The 23,390-nt window shown below is 58.4% G+C and overlaps 1 protein-coding gene across 3 annotated transcripts; it reads right to left on the reverse strand.

Moving 5' to 3' along the window:
• Nucleotides 1-5,801: 5,801 nt before the first annotated feature.
• Nucleotides 5,802-22,748, reverse strand: LIF (LIF interleukin 6 family cytokine). Of its 3 annotated transcripts, none has more exons than XM_025858147.2 (4): nt 22,645-22,748; nt 12,171-12,290; nt 10,170-10,348; nt 5,802-9,462 (listed from the first exon to the last, which is right to left on the reverse strand). In XM_025858147.2, exons 2-4 carry the CDS (start codon nt 12,187-12,189, stop codon nt 9,052-9,054), a joined length of 609 nt encoding a protein of 202 aa, XP_025713932.1. In that variant the 5' UTR covers nt 12,190-12,290; nt 22,645-22,748; the 3' UTR covers nt 5,802-9,051. The 3 variants fall into 3 exon arrangements, with proteins under 3 accessions (XP_025713932.1, XP_073742886.1, XP_025713933.1); XM_073886785.1 differs by lacking the exon at nt 22,645-22,748 and adding an exon at nt 14,603-14,773; XM_025858148.2 differs by lacking the exon at nt 22,645-22,748 and having other exon boundaries at nt 12,171-12,306.
• Between the last annotated feature and the right edge of the window lie 642 nt (nt 22,749-23,390).

The raw sequence follows: 23,390 nt of genomic DNA on the forward strand, positions 1-23,390 counted from the left end.
TCCCCATCCTCCAGCACCTCCCTCGGGGGTTCACTGCGGCTGAGAGGCAGGACCTCCCTGGGGTCACTGGGGGAAGGGAAGCAGCTAGAAGATGCCATAGGCTGAACCGGGGGAGGAGGCATTGAGGGCTGGGTCCCCAGCCAGGGCGAGGAGACGAAGGGCCCCCTTGCACCGCAATACTTCCTCTGCTGCCTACAGGAGATCTGAGGTTTTCCTTAGGAGAGTCATCACGGTAGAGGGGCTTTCAAAAGTTCTAGAAATGAATCAAGACTGGATGGCCCTTGGGGACAGCATAGGGAGAGACAGAGGGGGCGTGGTTTTTCTGTGTGCTACCTGGCCACTCAGCCGACGTGCCAGACATTACTGTGTCTACTCCTCTCAATGTCTGTAGGAGGCCCACATGGCAAATGAGGAGACTCGGGGTGCAGAGAACTTAACAAGCTTGTCTGAGCTCCATGGCTGGCCCTGGGCTGGGTGCTTACTGTAGGTCAGCACTTCTCGGACTCGAGGGAACAGAATCCCTTGAGAATCACCCTGAAACGCAGATTCCAATTCAGCCTGTCTCAGGTAGGGCCGAGATTCCAAATTTCTCAGCTCCCAGGGGTGTGGGCGCAGCCAGTCTGGGCTCCACTCATTTTGCATTAGGCTGACACGGTTAGGGGCCCAGCATGGGCTTTCAGTACCTGGAAGCTTCCATGTCTATTACCTGTGTCCCGTCACGATGACTTGCTTTGTGCGTAGTAGGTGCTCCGTGAATTCAGGGCCTGGCAAGGCTCTAGGGAAGGACCCCTCCCCACCTCTTCCAGTGTCTGGTGGCCCCAAGCATTCTCTGGCTCCTGGCTGCGTCCCTCTGCATCCCTCCCTCCACCCTCACGGGGCTTCCTGCTCTTCTTTTCCTCTGTGTGTCTCTTATAAGGACACTTGTCCTTGGATTTAAGGCTCACTCGGATCATTGGGGATGATCTCACCTGGAGGTCTTTAACTTAATTACATCTGCAAAAATTCTTTTTCCAAATAAGGACACATTCACGGGTTTCAGGGACTAGGATGTGGATGTATTTTTCGGGGGCCACCGTTCAACCCACAGGAGTGGGTGATGCCGGCGACGTAGGCTACGCCCCTCTCCAAGAGGGGACCAGAAGAGCAGGCAGAGGAGGAAGCTAAGAGTGCTACCCGTGGGCTGCCCGCGTCTGGCCTTTGCCTATGACACACTCTTCCTCGAAGAGCCAACCGTCCTTCTGGGGAACTGGGAGGGTTCCAGCTGGCCGGCCCCGCCGGAGGGGTGGGGCCTGCGTGAGCAGAGCCAGGAGAAAGCCTGCTGACAGGTAGAGCCATTCCTGGCTTTGATTCATTGACCGTGGAGGCAAGAGCCGGACCAAGCCCCTTGGAATTACAAAAATGCCCCACACATATTTTCCTCCCAGCAGTGGTTTTGTTCTCAGCCAGCAGAGAAAGCCTGTCTGCTCTGTTAACCCCCAGCCCCGCCCGCCGACCCGCTCGGCCTGCCATCCCCTTGCCCGGTCTGCGGCTCCCTCATCACACCCCTCACCCTCGCACCTCTGCCCCGCCCCCACCAGAGGCACCCTCTCTCCACTGCCAGTCACTGAGGCCGGAGTGGGCAGGGCTTGACCACGTCCTCATAATTGAAATATTTGGCCCCTCCAGTGAGGCCAAAGCAGGGCGGTGCTTCCCCCAAGTCAAAGGGACAGATTCAAGCTGGGCTCCGCTCAGGCAGGAGGGGGCGTGGGAAGTGGCCTGGACACAGGAGTCAGTGGCCAGCGAAAGGCTTTCTGCTCAGCCCCAGAGGATCCAAGTGGCCCTGGAGCAAGGCAGGGGCCGAGACTCAAGGCCCCAAATCCCTGCCTTTGTCACGGTGCCGTCCTTCCCACCCTCCCCCTCATGCACCACCTGGCATCACCGCAGGCTCAGAGAATCTTCCCGGAGGAAGTCTACTGATGTCCATTTTGTCGGTATATTATACATCCATAAAAATATTCTTCAAATTCCTGGGGACAGAGGGAGCTTTTGAGACATGGTCAGCCCCTGCTGCACCCTCAGGACTCAGAAGCCCAATGTTTGCACCTGTGTCATCCTGGGCTCTTATAGAATCCCCTTCTTTGGGCTGCATCGGATGCTGGGCATCAGCTTTTGCAAAGACCACTGCAGAAACAGCCCCTAGGAACCTACTCGCTGTAAGGCCCATCACGTGACTGCTACCACCTTCTTGAGTCTCAAGGGAGAACTCACCTTCAGAACCAGTCCCAGGATAGGCTCTGTTTTCCCTGAGCCTCAAGAAAGCCTCCTCTTTTCTGACTATGAGAACTGCATAACAGATCACATTTCCCTTTTTCCTTTAGCTGCCAGGAATCTCAGAGCCAAATCTGAAGCTCAGCCATAGTAATTATGTGGCCCCTTGTGATCTGAAACATTTATTTTTTCTTTCAGTGGTCTTAGTTTTCTCACTCTGCTTTTATATTCTCTGATGCTGAGTCTCTTTATTTTATCAATATTTTTATTAGGTGCCTTACGTTGTAAGTTGCTTTGCATGCTGTTTAGAAAAAAGAGGACTATGAATAAATACACTATGGTTCCATTATGATGTTAATTTTATTGCTGAAAGTGAGCCTGGGTGGCTCCATAGGTTAAGCGTTCAACCCTTGATTCAGGGTCCTGGGATTGAGCTCCGTGCTCAGAAGGGAATCTGCTTGAGATTCTCTCTTATCTTCTTCCTCTGCCCCTCCCCTCTGCTCCTTCTCTCTCTCTCCAGCAGGAGCAGGAGAGAGGGGCAGAGGGAGAGGGACAAGCAGCCTCCCTGCTGAGCCAGGAGCCTGAATATGTGGGGCTCTATCCCAGGACCCTGAGATCATGACCTGAGCCAAAGGTAGATGCTTAACCGAATGAGCCACCCAGGTGCCCCAAATAAAATCTAAAAAAGGAAAGAAAAGAAAGAGAGAAAGAAAGAAAGAAGAAGAAAGGAAGAAAGAAAGAAAAGGAAGGAAGGGAGGGAGGGAGGGAGGGAGGGAGGAAGGAAGGAAGGAAGGAAGGAAGGAAGGAAGGAAGGAAGGAAGGAAGGAAGGAAGGGTGTTTGTTTCGTGGGATAAGTGAATTCCCTGACTGCATAAGTCTGAATTTAGGGCAGAGGTGACCTGGGAAATTATCTTTCTTCTACCACTAATCTTTGAGCTCCTTCGGTATAAAGCCTGGCACATAGAGGCCCTTCCTGGTCTTGACCAGGTGAGTGTATAGATGGTGAACATAAAGATGAGCCAATATGAAGGGCATCTCTCGCAAGCTGAGTGATGTCAGCGTAGTCCCTTAGCCTCCTGAGGCCTTCGTTTCTTCATCTATAAAATGGAAACAGCCAGGAGTCTGGCCCCACCCTCGAAATGGTTGGGAAGATGCAGTGATGAGTTAGAAAACACTTTGTAAACCAAAGTGCCGCACCATCATAGAGCCCGTGGGCTGGCGTGTCCAGTGGGACAGCTGCTGGCAATCATCTCCCTGGGGTGGGAGTCCCCCTGTTCTGTGGACCTCCTGCAAGCCAGGATGGGAGAAGGCTCAAATGGGTAATGGGCTGCCCCTGGCTCCACCACATCCCTGAGGTCGAGAGGCTCCTCTGTGCAGGTCTCCTCCAAGCCTGGGGCTCAGGGCACTGTTGGAAGAGGCATCAGCTGGAAGTCTGTCCACTCTGCTTGCCCCCTTTCCCATCAGCCTGGCTCCCGGGCCCCCTGGACTCAGAGCTGCAGATCCTGCCTTCTGCGTTCCTGGTGGGGGGGGGGAGGACTCCTTTCCCCTGCAGAGAGAGCACCATGTCTAAGATTCATTCTGCTTCCTCCATCTGCACCTTGCCAGGTCCCGATTCCCACCGCGTGTCCAGCTCCCTGCGCGCGGGCTCCCTTCGGCAGCCCTGTGAAGTAGACGGAACAGCATTCATGGCCGGTTCCTCTCGCAGATAAGAGAGCTGAGCTCACCCAGGAGGGTCACAAGACTGCACAGAGCCGCTGAGGACCCAGGCCTCAAGGGCAGGGCCTCCCTTCCTCCCACTTACTGATTGTTGCCGCCTAGTATGCGGACAGGACGGTAAATGCAATACCAATCAAGAGTACTTTGTTCTCTCTGGCGGGGGCGCTGGGCAAGGAACAGAATACCTGCCCCCACCTCAGGAACAGAACACTCAGCAGACACAGGTGACAGAAGTACCTGGGGCCCAGTGGCCCCGAAGCCCCGAAGGATGGCAGAGAGGATCTGCCATCTGCGTCCTTCCCTCCTTGTTGTGCTTTGCTGTTTGTTTTCCTCTTGTTTCCTAGTAAAGGTTTCTTTTGAAAAGCTGCAACCTTGTCTCCCAGGAGCGAAGGGGAAGCTGGGCGATGCTGGCAGGGTGTGGCCTGGCCCTGGGATCCAGCCCGCTGGGAGGGGCCGTGGCCGGCTGTACTTGGGGAGGAAGAGACCCAAACAGCTGTGGGTCAGGCTCCAGGGACCAGGAGGCCTCTCCCTCCCAAGCAGCTGCCTGTGCTGCCCTGGGCGATTGACACTTGGCATCTTCATAGACTCAGGAGGAGTGAAAAATGGAAGGAGCGCAGGGTGGCCTTTCTCAGACTTGGACGTGCACACAAATCCCCCGCGATCTCATTAAAAGGCAGATTCCTATTCAGCAGGTCTGGGGTGGGGGTGTGGGCAAGATTCTGCATTCCTCATCAGCTCCCGGGTGAGGCCAATGTTGCCCAGTGTCCTGGGTCAAGTCCCTTCATTGCACAGAGTGGGGAGGACCACGGACTGAGCCCCTGCCGACACCCAGTACGGTCAGGGCCCTCTCCACCTTGGCCTCTGGCACCTTCTATGTGCCTCTTCCATCGCTCACATCCTCCCAGATGCCCTCACTCATTGCCCCCATTAGCCTGTGAACTTCCAGAAGGCCTGGATTGTATCCTATTCGCCTTTGGAACCCAACACAGGACCTGACGCTTCTAAACATTCATGAGTGAGCAAAGAGGTGACTCTCAGAAAAACGGTCCAAATCCTCAAATTAATCTCAGCTGGGGGAGCCTCAGACCCAAATCCCAGGGCCCCTGTGGCTATCTGCTTCCAACCTCCCTTATTCTCCAAGGAAGGGGTCCCACGAGGCTTGCAGTGAAGAATGTTGCATTGGAAGGGGGGTCCCCGAGTGCAAAACAGAGGGACAAGACAGCAGTGTCCACAGCGGGAGGGCTGCGCAGGCCCAGAAGAGCCCCACAGGAAAGCCTTGGTCCTGGCACCAGCATCTGGCACAAGTCTGGACAGGACCCTTAGATTTCCTGCTCCAGGGTCTTTCACACCTCTGCCCTTTAGCTCCTCGTGGATGGTCACTGGGCCACTAAGGACAGAAAATTGGCAGCTGGTATCTTCTAGGTCCCTGGGGTTCCATGCAGCAGAAAGAACATGAGATGTAGAGCTAAGGGATGGCACTAAACAGTCTGCCAGTGGGACCCTGGGCAAGAGGCTTCACCACTCTGAGACTCAGTTTCCCTCTCTGTGAAATGGGGACCGTGACTCTTAGAAACTCATGTGAGAGGAGAGGGGCAGGGCAGGGACCTTTCTGGGCGGCACCCCACGATCTGGAACCCCACCTATTTCGTTCCACCTGTGCCTGTTCTGCCCACCCCGCCCACCCAGGCCAGCATCCTTGCCCAGCAGAAGCGCCCCCTCCTCCCACCCCCCCGCCCCTTGTAGAGCAGAACGCCACTCGATTGGGTGTCCAAGACAGAGAAATCTCGGCCCCTCCAGCCCTGTCTCCCCACATCAATACAGTCTGGAGAGCTTGCCAAGAGCAGATTCTTTATTAATTTCTCTTTTTTTCTTAAAAAAAAAGTCTTCCTTCAGTATAAAAAAATAAATATTTTAAATAGGACATTGAATAAATAAAAATAATCTGTCAGTATGAAACATTCCCACAGGGTACATTCATCAAAGAGGAATTTGTCCCTCAAGGCCAAGTCCTATCCAGTAGAGAGGGAGGAGGGAAACACCGGGGGACAGACAAACTAGCAGTGTGGATGGGAGAGACGCCCAGGTACTGGGATCGAGGCGCAAGGACTGGGGGGTGATCCGAAAGTAAGGACATCTGTACCATCTGAAGGGAAATTCTCACTTGATTCTGGCCTCCAACCCCACGTGCTCTGTCTATTCTGGAGAGCCAGCAAGGTGGGGCTGAGCTGCTTCTGGAGGGGGTGGGCAGGGGGCATCCCCAAGGAGGGGACAAGGAGAGGGGGGAGGAGAGACAAATAAACTGGCGGTGCTTTTTTTGTTTAAAATGTTTTTAAATAAATAAGAGTTCCCAATACTCCTTTTTCCATAAATTGCAAAATGACTGTCCTACCCCGTCCTCTGTTGACAGCCTCTCTGTCTTCCTCCTCCTGAGCCAGGATGCAGGTGTGGGTCAATACCAGCAGATGAAAAATGAGGAAAAGGGCAGCTTCCTGCCCTGCAAAGCTTTTTCCACACAAAGGCTCCATAAATTCCGGGATGCTGTGCAGAGTGGTCTGCTGGATTGGTTCTAGGAAGAGTGCTAAGGATGGGGGCTGAGGAGCAGAGCAGGAGATGGGGGGGGGCGGGCAGAGGCAGTGGGGGCGAGGGGGGGCGGTGTTGGGCCCAGGGGAAGAGACTCCCTTGGTCCCTGAGCCCCGGAGGTTGCCCAGGTGGGCTCAGCACGGGATTCAGTGTACTCGAGGGGATGAGAAGATTGAAGAGCCAGCTGACCCCAAGCCCTCGGAGCCACGTTCACCAAAGGAGCAGAGTGCAGGGAGGGGGCAGCAGGCTAAGACCCTCGATGAGGGTGCGTGTAACCCAGATTAAGACAGCCTCAGGAAACCTCATGGTCTCCTCTGCCACCTGCCACAAAACAACCTTGCCCCCCCCCTGCGCCCCCACCCCTGCCTGCTGCCTGCCCACCTGCCACCCGGTGTGTGCGGGTGAAGTGCTCAGGGAAGACAAGAGAGGTGCAAAGTGAGTGCAAAGTACCATAATCACATTGGCTGAACCAGCTAGGACTGCCACCACCGCTCAGGGTTTGAGAAGAAGCCAGAATGTTGCTCTTAGCAGCTGCCCCAGCTCCGCACCCCCTCCCTTGCTCCCAGACTGGAGGGCGTTTCTCCACTAGCCTGGCCCCAGCACAAAGGAAAGGATCGGGTTCCCTGCCTGGGAGCCCAGACATGGGTGGGGGCGTGGGGGGAGGGGGGGCAGGAGGGACCACAGCTTCCTGGTCATGGGCCCAGGGCCTCCCTAGCCTCCTCTCCAGAGCAGGGAGCTCCTCCCTGCGCTGCCCCAGCTTCCCAGAGGTCCAGCCAGGCCCTCTGGCCCTTTGGGGGTGTTTGGGCCACCCGAGCAGGAGCTTCCCTACCGTGTGCAAGCATGCTGGATGCTGGGTCAGGACTGTTCCAGAGCCCCTCAACTGCTGGTCCAGAGACAGCATGGGAACAAGGAAACAGCAGCAGAGTGGGCCACCGGGGCTGCCTTACCCAGTGCTCCCGGACACCCTTTCAGCTGTGAATGTTACCCCTCACGGCACAATTCCAAGGGCTGCCAGAAAACACAGTGTTGAGTGAGCCCTCTGGAGCCAAGCAAGATGGTGGCCCTGGGAGAAGGCCCCTGGCCACTCCACAAGCCAGCCCAGCCTGCCGTGAAGCCAGGATCCTGATAGCCCCAAATCAGGTCACAGTTGGGATGAGGTATGGAGCAGGGTCCCCTGCCCCTGCCCCCACCACCCAGGGTGACCAGTTCTCTCAGATCCTGAGCCTTCTCTGAGCTTCACCAGTAAGGCTTAGTCTCATTGTAACATCCTTGACTTCTGGACCAGCCCCTGCTAAGGCTTGGCCCTGGCTCCTCTACGAGCCATCATATTATTTCTGTTGAGTAGAAAGCAGGGAAAGGGGAACTAACTTTGCCATTTAAAGCACCAATAAGTTAATATAAATAGGGCATCATAATAAATAGACAATCATGCTGGGTCAGACACACAGCACTCTTGGTTCTCAGGCTTCTCTGAGACCTGACCTCAGGCTCTGCTGTCCCCTTGCTCTAGGAACCAGAGATGGCCTCTAGTCCCCATCAAGTACCTTTGTGTGACCTCACAGGACCTCCAGGGGCCCCAGACGTGAGCTGCCACTCTGAACTACCCAGTCCTTCCCATCCCTTTCCATCCCTTAAAGACCCCGGCCCAGAAGGAAGACTCTGGGTCCCCTCGGAACGTCTTCACCTGACTTTGCCACCTGCCCATTTCCCCAAACCCCACCTCCAGGTCCAGCCACCAGACCCCTGGCCATCCCAGGCTTCAGTAAAGACTACAGGGAAGAAGGCGAGCCTGCCAAGGCTTTCAGGACTTTCTACCTTCCCATGCCTGAAGGTGGCCTCTCAGCCTCCCTAGAAGCCTGAATGCCAGTGAGCTCATTCTGGAACTTTCTGCCTCACAGTCTAGGCCCTAGGCCTGAGCTCTCCAATCATGCTCAAGAGAAGGAACATACCGAACCAGAACTTCCCCCTCTAACTTCCATTCACTAGACTTGTAGGGACCAAGGAGTCCTCTGGAACCCAGCTCCTCTGGCCTGCCTGAGCCCTGTCAAACCTTCCAAAGCCTACGGAAGGGGCAGTAAAGGCACTGATGGTGGTCATTTTGTGGGGCTGTGTGATTCCCCTGACCCCTGCCGTCTCGTCCCATGGTCAGAGTCGCTATGGATGACTTGTGCAGTTTTCTCACAAAGGCCCTGGCCAAGGGGCCAAGTGGGGACAGAGGTCCAGCCCACAATCCCCTCAGCAGCCCAACACCCTGGTGCCCGGCCACAGTCTCCCAGAGGAAGGGGTCCTTCTAATTGGCGCTGTAGACAGGCCCTGCCTACAGAAGTTTAGATTCTGCTCGGCTTTCTCACAGCCCACCCTAGAGGGGAGTGGACTGGCCAGGAACCCCCCGGGGTCTGCCAGCAGCCCCCACTTGGGTCCAGCGATGCTCTGGGCCCCGGCCACAGTTTGAGAGCTGCCCAAGCCTAGGATCTCAGGTCGCTCACTGCAGGCATCATGACCTCCTGCCTAGAAGGCCTGGGCCACCACAGCGATGACCTGCTTATACTTCCCCAGGAGCTGACAGCCCAACTTCTTCTTCTGGAAGACGTCCTTGCCCGAGGTGTCGGGGCCGTAGGCCACGTCCACGTGGGCCACATGGTACTTGTTACACAGGCGGCAGAGCACGTTGCTAAGGAGGCCCCGCATGATGTCCGCAGTGGCGTTCAGCTTGCTATGGAGGCTGAGGGCGTTGGGATTGAGGACCTTCTGGTCCCGGGTGATGTTGCCCAGGGAGGCGCCGAGGTACGCGATGATGCGGTACAGCTCCACTAGCCGCGTCTTCTCCGTGCCGTTGGCATGGAATGGCGGGAAGTCCGTCACATTGGGGCCACACAGCTTGTCCAGGTTGTTGGGGAACGGCTCCCCCTGGGCTGTGTACTGAGGAGCAGAGAGGGAGAGGGGAGGTGACGAGGGCGTCAGGGTCGAGTGTCCCAGCCCTGCCACCAAGCCTCTGGGCAAGCTCTCGGGTCTCAGTTTCCCACCTCGGGCATAGAGACCTGGCTACTTGCCCACTAGGCATCTCAGGATTGTCGTGTGAGCCAGAAGTAATCCCAGTGCAAGGGATTATCATCACCCTCATCGGGATCGTGCGGGGACCGAAAGGAAAACACCACGTCTCACCTCCTGCAGGTGCACCACACACACTTGCCCTTTCACCCACTGAACGCACCTTCTTCCTGCGTGGCTTTGCACCCCAGACACCCACAGCCCACCACTTTCTCTCCCAACAGCATCTCCCTGGCCACCCTACTTCCTCTCTGTCTCTCATTGGCCTCCTGCTCCACATGGTGGAGGAATCCCTAGACCAACAGTGCCCAGCAGAGCCCAGCCTCCCACTTCTCCCCCCAGCTATGCCCCCGACCTAACTGGGCACCTTGAAAAAGGGGCTTCCAGTGTGAGCCTGGGCTGGGAGAGGGGCGGCGGCTCTGAAGCAGCGGGAGTCTGGGCGCCGTTGAACCAAGCCCCTTCCCCATTCCCTCCTGCCAGCTCCAAACGCTCTCTTCCCAGGCCAGTCCCGCCAAACCAGGTTTGTGTAGCAACCCCCCACCCTCCCTCCTTCCTCAGGACCTGGAAGGGGGACTTACATAGAGAATAAAGAGAGCATTGGCACTGCCATTGAGCTGTGCCAGTTGGTTCCTGATCTGGTTCATGAGGTTGCTGTGACATGGGTGGCGTGTGGCACAGGTGGCGTTGACAGGGGTGATAGGAAGGGGGCTCCCCGCCCCGTGTTTCCAGTGCAGAACCAGCAGCAGGGGCACAACTCCTGGGAACAGGCAGGAAGGAGCCATGAGCAGGGGGGTTGGGGGTGAGCAAGGAGGCTCGGGGCAGAAGATGCGCCTCATCTCCCCAGGGACGCCAATGCCCCAGCTCCACCTGCAGCTCTGTCTTCCCCTGGCTGCTTCTAGTTTTCATCGCCTCACTACATCTGTTTCTCTCTGCTTCCCTCTCTCCAGATCTCTGTCTCTGCTTCTCTCCACTTTCCTTGTTTTTTCCTTCTCTCTCCTGAGCGGAGGAAGGGGGTAGGACATGAGCTGTTCCCACCAGCTAGGAGCTGGGTCCAGGGTGACACGAACCATCCAGCCCTTTCCCTCAGGAAGGCAAAAGCCCCTGAGGTCTCCTGCCCCTCCAGCTGGAAGTCACCATGCCCCCAGGCCCAGCGGGTCTCAGGGGCAAGAGAGGCCCCTATCTTCCCACCTCGCAGGATGGTCCAGATTCCTGTGCATTGCTTCATGCTCACTGGCCCACTGCAGGCCATAGCTCCCAGATTGGGAACCCGGGGTGGGGGGTGGGGGATCTTCTGCTGACACTCTTCTCCCTCTCAAACCTGTCACTTGATTCTGGCTCCCTGGGCCGTTTGTCTCCAAAAATTCTGCCACCCTCCCCCATTTCTTCTATAGCTCTTCTTCTCCAAATGTGGCCACTTTCCTATTTAGGACCCTCAAGTCCACCCCACTTCTACAATTCTGCCCCCCTCCAACCCCAAATCATCATTCAAAATTTCCTGTTCCCCCCAGCCTTGCACAGCTCCTGCCTCCATGCCATCCCCCTCTTGTCTATTACTTGCCCCAGGCGCTGGGTTAGGACAAGGAGAATCTTGGGGTCCTGCAGGCCCTCAGAGCCTTGGGGAGGGAGAGGAAATGGTGCAACCAGAAAAGAGAAAAGGGAAAAGGTCGCAGGCAGCCAGGTGGGTGAGGGAGGAAGGAAAGTGAAAGGTGACAGGAGAGCTGGGAGCTGTTCGGGCCTGTCCTGGGTCGCCCCTCCCCCCCCCCCCCCCCCCCCCCCCCCCGCGCGCCTGCTTCCCCGCTTTACTGTCTCGGGTTCCCTCCGAGGAGCCTCTCCCAGTGGCCCAGCAGCAGGAGGTAGGGGCAGCAGACCAGTGAGGCTGGAGAACCGGTGAGGCTGAGGTGAAGGGGGGCGCTGGAGCGCTGGGACCTCCCCCGCTGGGACAGTGGCAGCCTCAAGTTCACTTCTCCTGGGTCCCCTGTTCCTCCCAGCATCCCCAGGCAGCGCTGAGACCCCGGGATGGTTGGGGGGCCCCCACACGCCCGGCTCACCTAGCAGAGACCACAGCTTTCCAGGCACTAGCAGATGGAGGCGGCACCTGCTTCCGTCCCGGCCGGAGTTTGCAAGCTGCTCGGAGGCCGGTGCCCCTCCCTGGGAGCAGCCCGGGACGCGGTTGGAAAAGAGAAAGCGGAAAGACAGAAAGAAAGAAAGAAAGAAAGAAGGAGGGTGAATCGGGAGAAAGCAGAGCGGGAAGAGCAGACCGGAGAGTGTGGCAGGAGCGAGGAGGAGGAGGAGGGGGAAGAGGAGGAGGAGCAGGAGGAAGGCTGCAGCAGCCCCCTCCCTTGCCCGCCGCCAACCTGCTGGCCCCCGGACGGGCTGGGCGCGCGGTGCAGGGACCATGTGCCTGCGCTCGCTCCCGGCCGCCACCCAGCGCCTCCGGCGGCCCGGGCCGGCTGCACGGGTGCCCCAAGTGTCCGTGTGTCTGCGGCGAGTGGCTGTCCCGCTCGCCATCGCCAAGTGCCCCAAGTTGCCGCAGCACCCGCAGTGGGGCGCGGAAGCCGGCGCGGGGCGGGTGGATTTACCTGCCGCCAAGACCTTCATTATGGGCTGGACTCCAGAGGGCCTTGGAGGAGACCTTAGATGCCGGCAGTTTTCAGAGGTTCATGCTCAACGGGGAATTTGCCTGATTTATATACTGGAGCCTGTGTTGTAAGACAGAGAGAAACAGCTATATTTAGCAGGGATCCCCGTCCAGGAAGTTGTTTGAGGTGCATCATAGGAAATTATGAATGGAAGAAAGTGAGAGTGGGGGGGGGGCAGTGAAGGGGGAGGGTGGAGAGAGCAGACTTTTTCCCTCTTCTAAGAATTTGATTGATAAAATTATAATGAACTCTTCAACAAAACACCCTGTGGTTTTCCTGAGTGGCTTGCCCTAGGAGTTGTTTGAAGTTGGGGAGGGCAAGGAGGGTCCCCAGGCTCGAGTCATTGGGGTCCCCTGTGCTGTAGGTGCTCCAGACAGCCCTGACTCACCTGGGTTTGGGGAGGTGGCTTGACACTAGGCAAGCAGATGGAGGCCGGCACCTGTGGCCCCCTGATCAAGGGATTTTGGGGGCAGTGGGGAGGAGGCAGGCTGGGGCTTGGCTGGGAAGGAGGCTCCAGGAAGAGGGGCTGGGGCCCGGCTTGGACTTTAGACAGTAATAAAGCAGAACTGAATGTGGGCACCTCAGAGGTAGCCTCCTCCAACCTGCCCATTGCCACTGGGCAAAGCGGGGCTTCAAAGGGCACAGGTTGTCCAGAGTCCCACAGGGTCAGGCCTCTTGACTACCATCAGCAAGCCTCCATTGCTGACCACGGGTAGGCTGTGAGGCTGGGGAGGGGGCTGGGAAGGTGGGGAGCAGGGAGGTTGCTGTGACTCAGTTCTTGGGGGACAGCCTGGGGAGGAGTTTCTGGGAAGGTGTTGTGTGTCTGGGGTTTACCTAAATTCTTTGCAGTCCCACCTCCCCCCTCAGGGAGCATTTCCATTCTGGAGGGACACCTGGAGCAGAGACCTAGGGAGGCTTAGCAGACCAGACCCAGGTTTCTTCCTTAGGATGCTGAGGGCTGGCTGGGGAGAAGAGAAATAGCTTGCCCCCCAAAACCTGCCTTGGAAGCCCCTTGGGACTCAGCCCCAGAGAATAATGGTGACCCCCCAAAAAAGGTGCTTCTAGAGTCTGTAAGGCAGGGTCACAAATAAATCCTGGTGTCTATCATGGCCAGTTAGACTCCTAAACGTGTGAGGAGAGGCAGGAAGGAATGGTGGGGACCAGGGCAAAATGAGCACAGGACTCCTCCCCCAAAAAAGCATTTCTAAAAAATGATGTGAGGGAGTGCTGGCCAGGGAACACGTATCTGGCACCACACTGTCCCCCAAGTTGCCAGGGGCACCCTCTGTCCCAGGAGATGTCTCATTCCCCTGGAGACCCCCCCCGCAAGCCCTCCGGCCTGACCCTAACCAAGAAACAAGGTGGAAGAGTTGGTTTTCCAAGGCCAAGGAGACCCCCGGCCTGTCTCTGGCCCCCGCTCACCCCCTCACCCATCCTCCAAGCATGCTCCCAGCTCCCGCCTCTTGCCACATCCCGGACCTGCCCAGCCACGCGTTCCTCCCTCATCGTGCCAGGACGAGCCCTGGTGCCTGCTGCGGTCCCCCTTCCCCCACACACACACTCTGCCCTCTCCAGGCTCACTTCCCCCATGCTCACCCAGGAGGACCTGGGATGTGGGGTGATAAAAATGCCCATCCCAGCTGGCACTTCCCGGCAGGAAGGAGGCTGGCAGAGTCCAGACTGGCTCTCCTTCCTCCTCCCTTCCTCCCCCCTCCCCCTTGTCTCTTCCTTGGAAGGCCCTAGAAGACCCCACCTGGCACTTGCCCCTCCCATACACCTACTATGGGGTCAGCATACACCCCCAGGAAGCCCGCCTGCCCCAGCCTGGCTCAGACAACCCCATGGCACAAAACATCCCAGCTCACCTCCCTCCCCTCACAAAAAATCCCCCACTCCTCTTCTCTCCTGCATGAGGGCCTGATATGAACACGGAGCACATGAACACAAACACTGGAGCAGCCTCCAGTCCTACCGCCACATCTCCCAGACCCCTGTCACCTGACTCGGCCTGGTGCTTCTGCTGTGGACCCCAAACTCATCTGACCAGGGCCCCACTGTGGCCCCCTCTATGGGTTCCCTTGTTCCCCCACCTGAGACTCTCACTAGGCGCCCTGATTCTCCTGGAGGCTGCCACCCCTTCCCACCATTCTCCTGCCCCCATCTCTCCCCTACATCCTTCTGAGTGGGCTTCCAGGTCTTTGTACTGCCTTCCGGCTCCCCAGATCCCACGCCAGCCTTACAGTCCACCCTCAGTCGCCATGTAATCTCAGCCCCACCCCACAGGAAACAGGAAGTGGGGGCAGAGTCTAGAAGACACTTAACTCCCTCCCCGACTGGCCCCTCCCATGCCTCAGTTTCCCTTCTCACGGTACCTGACTTGGTCTGTGCTCCCCAAGAGCTGTGGGCCCCTCGGCACCCTAGGCCCGGCCTCCCTTTCCTGGCCATGTCCAGGCACCACCTGCACTGGGCCTCTGGGGGTAAGCTCTGGCAGGGTCTTGGAGCCGCCAGGCCGTGAGCTGCCTGCAACGTGGCCTTGGTCCCCAGGAATCAGCCGCCCAGACCGCGCTCCAGGCCAGCTTTGGTCTCCCGGAGTTTGTTTTCTTCCCTCCCTCTCTACGCTCTGTGTGTGTGTGTGTGTGTGTGTGTGTGTGTGTGTGTGTGTGTGTGTTTTCCCCTCGCTTCCTCACGGAAGGCATCCTCCCTTCTTGGCTGCATGCTCCCGGGGTCGTGACCCCAGGCCCCACCCTGGAGTGGCAGCCCCAGCTCGGCCCCTTCCAGCTGTGACTTCATCCCCAGCCTGTCCTGCTCCTGCACACTGGGCCTGCTGGGGATTTGACCCGCCTCAGGGTGAGGGGGACCGTCAGGGTCCACAAGGGGCCCTTTTCCGCAGAGGCAAGGCACTACCGGGTCAGGGCCCCAGGGTGCTGTCTCCAGGTGGCTGTGCCAACCACTTGCTCATCTCCCCTCTCCAGGAAGTCAGCCCATGTGTCGGCCTTCCCAGGGCCCCTCAGGGCTCTTTCGGTCCTACGCACTCTGCCGAATGCGGCCACCCAGTCCTCCTTTTGTGCTGATTCTCGCCTGCCATTCATTCGCCTCTCCTGGAAGACCACAGGTGTTTTATTTTCCAGATGGGGAAACTGAGGCTTGGGGAAGTGAAGCCACTTGCCCAGGGCCGTTCAGACACACTAGAGCAGGGTCTGGAACCCAGGCCTCTGGCTCGCCGGCCACGGAAATGCCAGAAGCACCTCCAGCTCTGAGAGGAGCAAAGGCTGATGAGGAACACATAGGCCGCTTCTTCCAGGATGTCTCCCCTGCCCACAGCCCAGACCAGCTCGAGTCTGCCTGGTCCTGCCTGCTCTCCTTTCAAGTGGAGACAAGTCTTCTTCCTCACTCTCTGAGGGCTTGGATGGGGTCTGATACTCATTTGTACTCTTGACAGCACCTGGCTCAGGGTTACACCAGAGTCGATGCTAAGTATTTTTTAAAAGCATTTCACAATTTCCAAAAGCTGTCTGGGCCAAATGTCTCGTGGAGAGACGGTGTGGAGTTTTGTGGATTGAAGCGTGGACTTTGGCCTCCGTCAGAGCCAGGTTGGAGATTTGGTTTTGCCAGTTAAGAGCTGGGTGACTTTGGGGAAGTGAGCGCCCCCTGGCCTCAGTTTCTCCATCTATAAAATGGGAATAATGGAACCTATGCTGTGGGTTTGCTGTGAGGTGTCGGGGCTCGGCGCAGTTGTGGGCACCCCACAAGCCCTCCATACGTCAGCACTTATTCTTACCAGGTGAAGATCCTCACCTCACCTGTGAAGTAGGGGTTTTTGTCCCCATTTTAGAAGTGAGGAAATTGGGCACACTCCAGGGCTGAAGAGGGAAAGCTGAGAGGAACTGTATACCCTCTCCTGATGGATAATGAGGCAGGACACCGTTATAGGCTCTAGCTTCTTAGAGCGGCACTCCAGACAGATAAAACAGGTTATATGGGGGGGAAGGCATGGCAGTACTCACTCTCCCCATGTCCCATCCTGGCCCCTGACTGCCCCCCTTACCCCCCACCCCAGGCCTGAGCTGAGGACAGCGGCTGACCCGGGCTCACCACCCCCAGGAACTGATTCACCCCCAGGCTCCATCTGAGAAGGAAGGAGACATAGCTCAGCTCAGAGGGGCTTGAATCACCAGCCGCCCCCTGCGGAGCCCCAGGGGGGGGATGCGGGGGTGGGGGCCAGCCCCCTGCCGGTCTGTCTGTCTCTTTCCTGGGCCTCGGAGGCACTCGGGAGAGGGCAGCGGGGCAGTGGCCATCGGCTGGGGGCTGGCAGGGAGGTACCCTCACAAGTCAGGCATCCTGTGTGGGAAGCCAGAGTAAGTTACTCACCAGGTAAGCAGCTCTCTGGGCATCGGGGAATTCCCCAAGCCCAGTGACCCAGAAACTGAGTGCTCTGGGCAACCCCCACTGCCCAGGCCAGCCCCCTCCTTCCTCCACCATCCCCTCCCCTGTGCCCAGCTAAGATCTCGGTTCTCTGAAAACCCAACCGGCAGCGGCTCTTAGCCTCCAGCTCACGCCCAGCCCCTTGCCTCAATGTCCCCACCTGGGAAATGAGCGCGGGGGAGTCAGATGGGCCCCGGGGAGGAAGTTGGGGGTCAGAAGCTGTGGTCCAGGACTAGGGCCAGTGAGGGGCGGCCAGGAGCAGCTCAGGAATTCCTGGCACAGCCCCGGCAGTTGGGTGTCCTGTCCAAAAAGGCAAAAGCACCTCATTATTCAGCACTTGAGCAATGAAGGTGTAGCTACACCTGTGGCCCCAGCCTGCACCCCGCAGCACCACGAAACCATCGTGGACTTTCCTGGCCCCTGGCACCATTTCACAAGTCAACTGTGGGCCAGCCAGGGCTAGGCTGGTGGTAGAGCCTGTGGGTAAGGGTGTGGCTCAGAACCAGGAGAACCTGGGTTCGAATCCTGCCCACGCCACTTACCAGCTCTGTGGCCCGGGGCAACTGACCTCCTCTCTCTGAGCTTTGATTTCCCCTCTGGAAGTGGGGAATGCTGGAGTGCTGTCATGAGGACGTTCAGTGGGAAAAGCAAAGTGCCTACCACATAACAGTCATTCTAACCAGAGCTCCGAGTGGTCAGAGGAGGGGCTCAAATCCCAGCCTGAGTCAGGGGCCTGGATCTGAGAGGCCAGGGAGGGCTCCTGGGTCTTCTCAGTCCCCAGAGCATGGCGTGGGTCCTGGGGGAACAGACAGCCTTTCAGAACCTCAGCAGGGGAATAAGTAATACTTCCCGCCTCCGGGTCCTAAAGAGCCCAGCTGTCTTTGAGGCTCTTGAGGCCCAGGCTCTTGGGCATATTGTCTGCTCTTTCTCACCCTCACCCCATCAAATCTCTGGCAGGGACCAGCTACACCCCTCAGGGCCAAGCACGGGCCAGAAGCCATCCTGGCCTGCAGCCAACTGCCCCCATCATTACACGGACATTTCCCGACTCGTCCTGCGTCAGGAATCACCCCCTTGGAGGTGAATCAGAGTGACTGCATTTTTTCTTCAATTCTGATAGAAATTGCAAGGGAAGCAACAGCCCACAGAGCCCAGATCACATCACCGGCAGGGTCAGAAGCCTGCCTCCAAGGTCCATGTCGTTACATGAAGCCCGCTTCTGCTCCCGGGTCTGCTGCCCTCAGCATCTCCATCTTGAGAATGGGCTGCTGTCCTCTCTCACCATTCCTCAGCATAGTCTCTGTAAGCACTTGGACCTCCTCTAGGCTCTCCCGGAGTCTCCAACTAGCCCGAGACCCGAGCCGGCGCGTGGAGAGAGCAAGGCTATCACACTACGGGTTTCGGAGGCCAGCCACTTGGCAGCTCATGGATTCAATTTAGAGGGTTGCCACCAGCACTTTCAGAAAGGAAATGGAATAGCCGAATCACCGGGCATCGCCCGGAGCAAGGGCAAGCGCTGCTCCACAAACTTTTTTTTATCCCCCCCCCCCCCCGTTGTCTCTATGTGTCAGCGCACACATCATCCTCTGGTTGCAAGGTGCAATGTGTTTCTAACTGTGGGTCTCAGTCAAAAACGTTTGTAAGCCACTGGTATCGGTGATGAAAGCCAGGCCCTGAGGGGCTGAGGAGTGACTGGCTCAAGGTCACTCAGTGGTTGACAGCATGAGACTCGGGACTTCCATGTCATCCGCGGTCCCTTCCAGCTCAGGAATGGGAGGAGGTGCTGCAGGCGGGGCGGGGCGGGGCGGGGCAAGCGCCCCTGGTGTGGGGTGGAGGCCTGTCATCACCCCGTGTGGGACAAAGGCCCTCCCGGGGGCCCAGCCCCTCACTGTCCACTCCCTTCCGCAGCCTCAGACCCCCAGCTCCCCGCCCCACCCTGCCCCACCTGGGTGGGGCGGGGATAGTCACGGGTCTTTCCTCACCCCTCCATGGGAACCCTTCATCCTCACCGCCAGTGGCAGCAGGAGGAAGTGGCTACCATCCCCCCTCCCAGGGTAGCCTGCAACCCAGAGAGGAGTCTGTGTCTGGGAGCGCCTGCGGGGCATCCCAGGGGTCTGTCTGTCTGTCTGGGTCTGAATGGGCATTCACACATGAGCGTGTGTGTGTAGTGAGGGTCTTTGTGTGTTGGCATGTGTCTGCATTGGGCTGTGTCTGACCCTGTGAGTGTGCACATGTGTGTCTGTGCTGGTCTGTTTGCTTATGGGAGAGGGCCGAAGCATGCACAGCTCTGGCTGACTTTGTGAGCCCTCTTTGTGATTGTGTGGATGTGTAAGTGACCGTGTGCATGAATCCTGGGCAAGCATGTGTCTGACCTTGTGTCTGTGTGAGTCTGCATGGCAGGGGGTCTCTGGGCACAAGTGGTGAGGCATGACCCCTGCGCACGAAGTGTGTGTGTGTGTGTGTGTGTGCGTGTGTGTGTGTGTGTGTGTGTGTCCCAAGTGTGTCTCCAAAATCCCTGCTCCTCACCCTCCAGCTCCCACCCCTAGGAACCGTGTGGCAGCCTCACGTCACGGGGGCCACCAACAGCTGGTTTCCTCCCCACCCCGCCCCAGGCCCCCCTGCCCTGACCACCCTGACTTTTGGCGCAGGGACAAAGCTGATGTCAGAGCTGAGCTGACAGCTTCCTTCTCCCACTGGTTTTTCCAAAAGAGAGAGACCACAGCTCGGCTCCTATTAAATAATCATGGGGCGGGGGGGTGGGGGAGGATGTTTCACTCAATGATTTCCTGAACTCAGAGGCAATAAACAGAACAGGAAGCAGCCCCGGGGACCCACTCAGCCTGAAACTGGCCAGCCAGAGGTGGGGCCCAGCCTCCCTCCAGAGTCAAGCTCACTGGAGCCACCCCGACCTGACCCCAGAGATGATGTCAGGGAGGCAGGCAGGCCCTCTCTCCAAACTGTCCCTCAGTGCCTGTAGGGACTGAGGAAATGTTCTGAGGATGGTGGGTGGGAGGTGGTAAGATGGAGAGGATAGAGTGGCCCCCTCCCAGTGGGTGGGTGGGGAGGATGGAGGGAAAGAGGCCCAGTCAGGGTTGGACCATTCTTTTCCCTGGGAAGTGAAGAAAGGGGGAGCTCCCTGAAGTCAGGGGAGGGACTGGACCAGGTAGGGGAGCAGCTCGTGGGGAGCAGGGAGAAGGCCAGGCCTCCCCCTGCCTCCCTCAGGCAACGTGGAAATGATGCCTGTCTCCCACAAAACCTGCCCCTTTGGGCCACTCCACCCCTGCTTCCCGCCCTTTCTGGGGCACATGGCTGGCACACTGCCAACCCTAAAGGCCATCAGGGGCCTCTCTCCCACCCATGTCCCCCAAAGCAAACCATTACAAAGTGCTGCCTAGAGCCCCTTAATATCTCCATTCCTAGCGCCCACTTCCAAGGGAAGCATTTTAATCCTGTTTCACAGACTTGGAAACTGAGGCTCAGAGATTTGAATGTTTGCCAGAGGTCACACAGGGTGTGACATTGCCACTTCTGTCCCCCACAACCCCCCGACCCCCGCAGGCTCCCTACAATAGGGGCCAGGATGGGCAGGGCTCTCTGGCAACAGGGGCCTGGGGGTCCCCAGGATGAGTCTTCCCCAGGGAGCCCCTCCTTCTGCTTGGGCTGGCCATTCAGCTGCTTATCAGCCACAGGACTCCATGACACAATCCTGCTCTGATCTCCTGCCCAGCGGGGCCCCTTCCACCCCGACCCCACCCCTGGACCCCGTTTCCGCTTCCTCTCTTTCTGGGTGGGACACGGCCTGCCCTGGGATCACAGTGGGCCGTCTGGAGAGCCGGTCTCCCTGCCAGCCCCTCAGCAGCTAGGAGATCCCACATTCACTCTGGCCAGTGGGTGGCCAACAGGGGACCCTCACAGAAGGAGGATGGTGGTCTGCAGTTCCCCATCCTTAGATTCCCTTCTGAGAAGCCCACTTACCTCCCAAGAGGTCTCGGGAGGAGGAGGGAACTTAGAGACCATCATGGCCTCTCCTGGCATCAGGGTCCCCACTTGTAAAGGGAATATGTTGGGAAGATGAGATTGGGGGCTGTGGAGGGGAACTAGGTGGGCTCAGCCATCAGCCAGACCACAGATCTGGCCGTAGGTCTGACACTTATGAGCTGTGGCCCTCAGACAGGGGGCCTCGTCACTCTACAAAATGGGACTTGTTGTCATCAGCCCACGAAGAGAGCAACACCCTCTGGAGGGTGTGCCTGAGTTACTGATACTAACCTGGCTGTTAAAATTTCACAGGTGGGACTCAGAGAAGGGAAGCTGCTTTTTTCCAAGGCCACAGGCCACAAGCAAATTAGTGGCACATTCCCCAACAGCATGTGGGCTGCCTGCCTCACTTGGACTCCCAGACAGCGGACCAGGAACCCTGAGTTTTAGTCCCCATTAGTTGTGAGAATTCCAGAAGGAAGCTTCTTGGAGTCTCAGGTTCCCCAGCGGTAAAACAGGTCTAGAGAAGGCCACCAGTCTCCAAGGATCTGGAAAAGGCTTTTCGAGGTGTGGACTTTGGGGTCTGGTCATGGAGGATAGAGAAAGCTTTCCAGGTGCCCTGGAAAGCTGGGCCCAGCATGGTTGAGGGCTAGGTACCCCCCCCCCACCCCCCGGCTGCCGGCCCTGCGTTCTCCTACGCCCAGCCGCTTAGGTCCGCTCCAAGCCGCGGGCTGCAGCGCCACCCACTGTCCAGCCAGCAGCGGCTGCCTTGGCCACAGCACCACCAAAGCCCCAGGCTGGCGTGCCTCGGTCGGGGCCTCCCCCAGGGTTGGGCAGGGCGGGATTTGGGGATTGAGGAAGTGGGCGGGGATGCCCGAGGCTCGTTATGGAGGGTAAGCAGAGGCCATTGGCCCAGGCAGGGGAAGAAGACACGCGGAGGGGTCCTGGAGGGGCCTCGGCTTGGCCCAGCACCTGCTGGGGGTAGGGAAGGGGACAGCTTTGAGGACCGGCCGCAAGGGGGCGCCAAGGACCACACTCAGTGGGGTGGGGTGGGGGCGGCGTCCCTCGATCCAGCTGGAGATCTGGAAGGAGGGAGCTGGGGAGACCACCGCCCCTTCCCACCCACCTCAGGCCCCAGGACCACCCAGTTCCCCCCGTGGGACAGGCCCTGGGTACAATGTCCCCGCCATCCCGGAAGCTTCTCCGCAGTCAGGAGCTGCTGATGACAAGATTGGGGTCCAGCCCCTTTCCGTGTTATTTGTGCCAACAAGCCCCCTCCTGCGGTGCCAAGCTCTGCACAGACTTCGGTTATGTTTTTCCTTTTTCTTCACCATGGCCTTATGAGCTGGGGCTTCTTACAGAGTGAACAGAGCAGAGTGGTCGAGTCCTGCTGTGCTGGCCCAAGGTCAAAAGTGCAGGGGCCATGACCTTGACTGACCACACACCCCAGAGCCTCGCATGAGGGACTTCACTTTGGTAAAGATCCCCACCCTTCTCCCCAAAGCAGAACCAGGCGGAGGCCACCCCATGACCCACCACAGCCCCTTTTAGAAGTACAGAGACCCTCCGCCTGCCACATCTCCATCTAAGGAAAAGCTAGGCTGCCACAGACTCAGAACCCTCTACTGCTCTGGGGTAAAGGGGACTGAAGGTCCCTTGGGAATCCAGGAATCAAGACCCCCACCACCCCCCAACCCGGAGAGGGTGACCCCTCTGGGATCATGCAATGCCAGGATTCTGGCCTCTCCATCTAGTTCTCTCTCCTCTGCTCTTCCAGGATCTTTAACCCCTTAGTGACCCATGACACTTCGCTTCTAGTCTGTCCACTTTACCTCAACATCCTTGGTGAGATGGGCAGGGAATGTCCTACATGCCCGTTACACAGCTGAGAAGACCGAGGCTTATGGGCCACTAAGTACTCCCCTCCCCCAGACACTGGAGGATTTGCTCTTGCTGAGGATAAATTCAGGGGCTGGTAGCTACCCCCCAGCCCTGCCCCATCAGGGAGGCCTACCGTGGTCTGTGCCTGCGCAGGACCCCCAGGAGTCTTGCAGGTGTTTTCCAGATCTTCAGTGGGACACCATCGACTTCAGGGCCAGGCCCCCTCTGCTTCCCTTTCCTGGTGAATCTTCTCTGGAGACAGCTCCTCACACTGCCCCCCACTTGACTTCCCGTCAAGTGCCGGGTGGCCCTGAGGCTCCCCCCACTTCCACCCCACCCCCTGGCTGAAGGGCTGGGTGCAACAGGGGCAGAGAACCGCAGGCTCCTGGCCAGACTGCACCTGACAGGTGGGGCAGGGTCTTCGGGGCGGCCGAGGAGTAAAGTGGGGCTGGGGGTGGGGAGGGGGCGACCCTGTGCCCAGCACCCCTACCCAGCACTGCGTGGCAAGGCCGCTGGGACCTGAGTCACAACTGACTGGGCCGCACCCAGCCTGCCTGGGTGACCCAGGCCAGCATAAGGCGATGACTGAGCAGCCCTCCGCATGACCGGCCGGGGTCGGCCTTAGGTGTTTTGACTCAGACCTGCCACAAGCCGTGTGCACCAGGGCCATGCCCCTTGTCCCCGTACCCAGGAGAGTCACAGGGCCGCAGCCGCCCCCACCCCCGACAGAGTGGCCCCCCAAGCCACCCCGCGCTGCCCTGGCACCCACCTCAGAACCCCGGAGTCACCCGGCCCATCTGGTTGGCCCTCCTCCACAGGCTCCAGGGCCCCACCTGCCCAACCCACCTCCCTGGGAGACCTTCGCCCCTCCCCGCGCCA

The sequence above is a fragment of the Callorhinus ursinus genome, unplaced genomic scaffold (assembly GCF_003265705.2).
Source record: "Callorhinus ursinus isolate GAN/ISIS: 27379988/994484 unplaced genomic scaffold, GSC_fseal_2.0 scaffold72, whole genome shotgun sequence".
Lineage (NCBI taxonomy): Eukaryota > Metazoa > Chordata > Mammalia > Carnivora > Otariidae > Callorhinus > Callorhinus ursinus.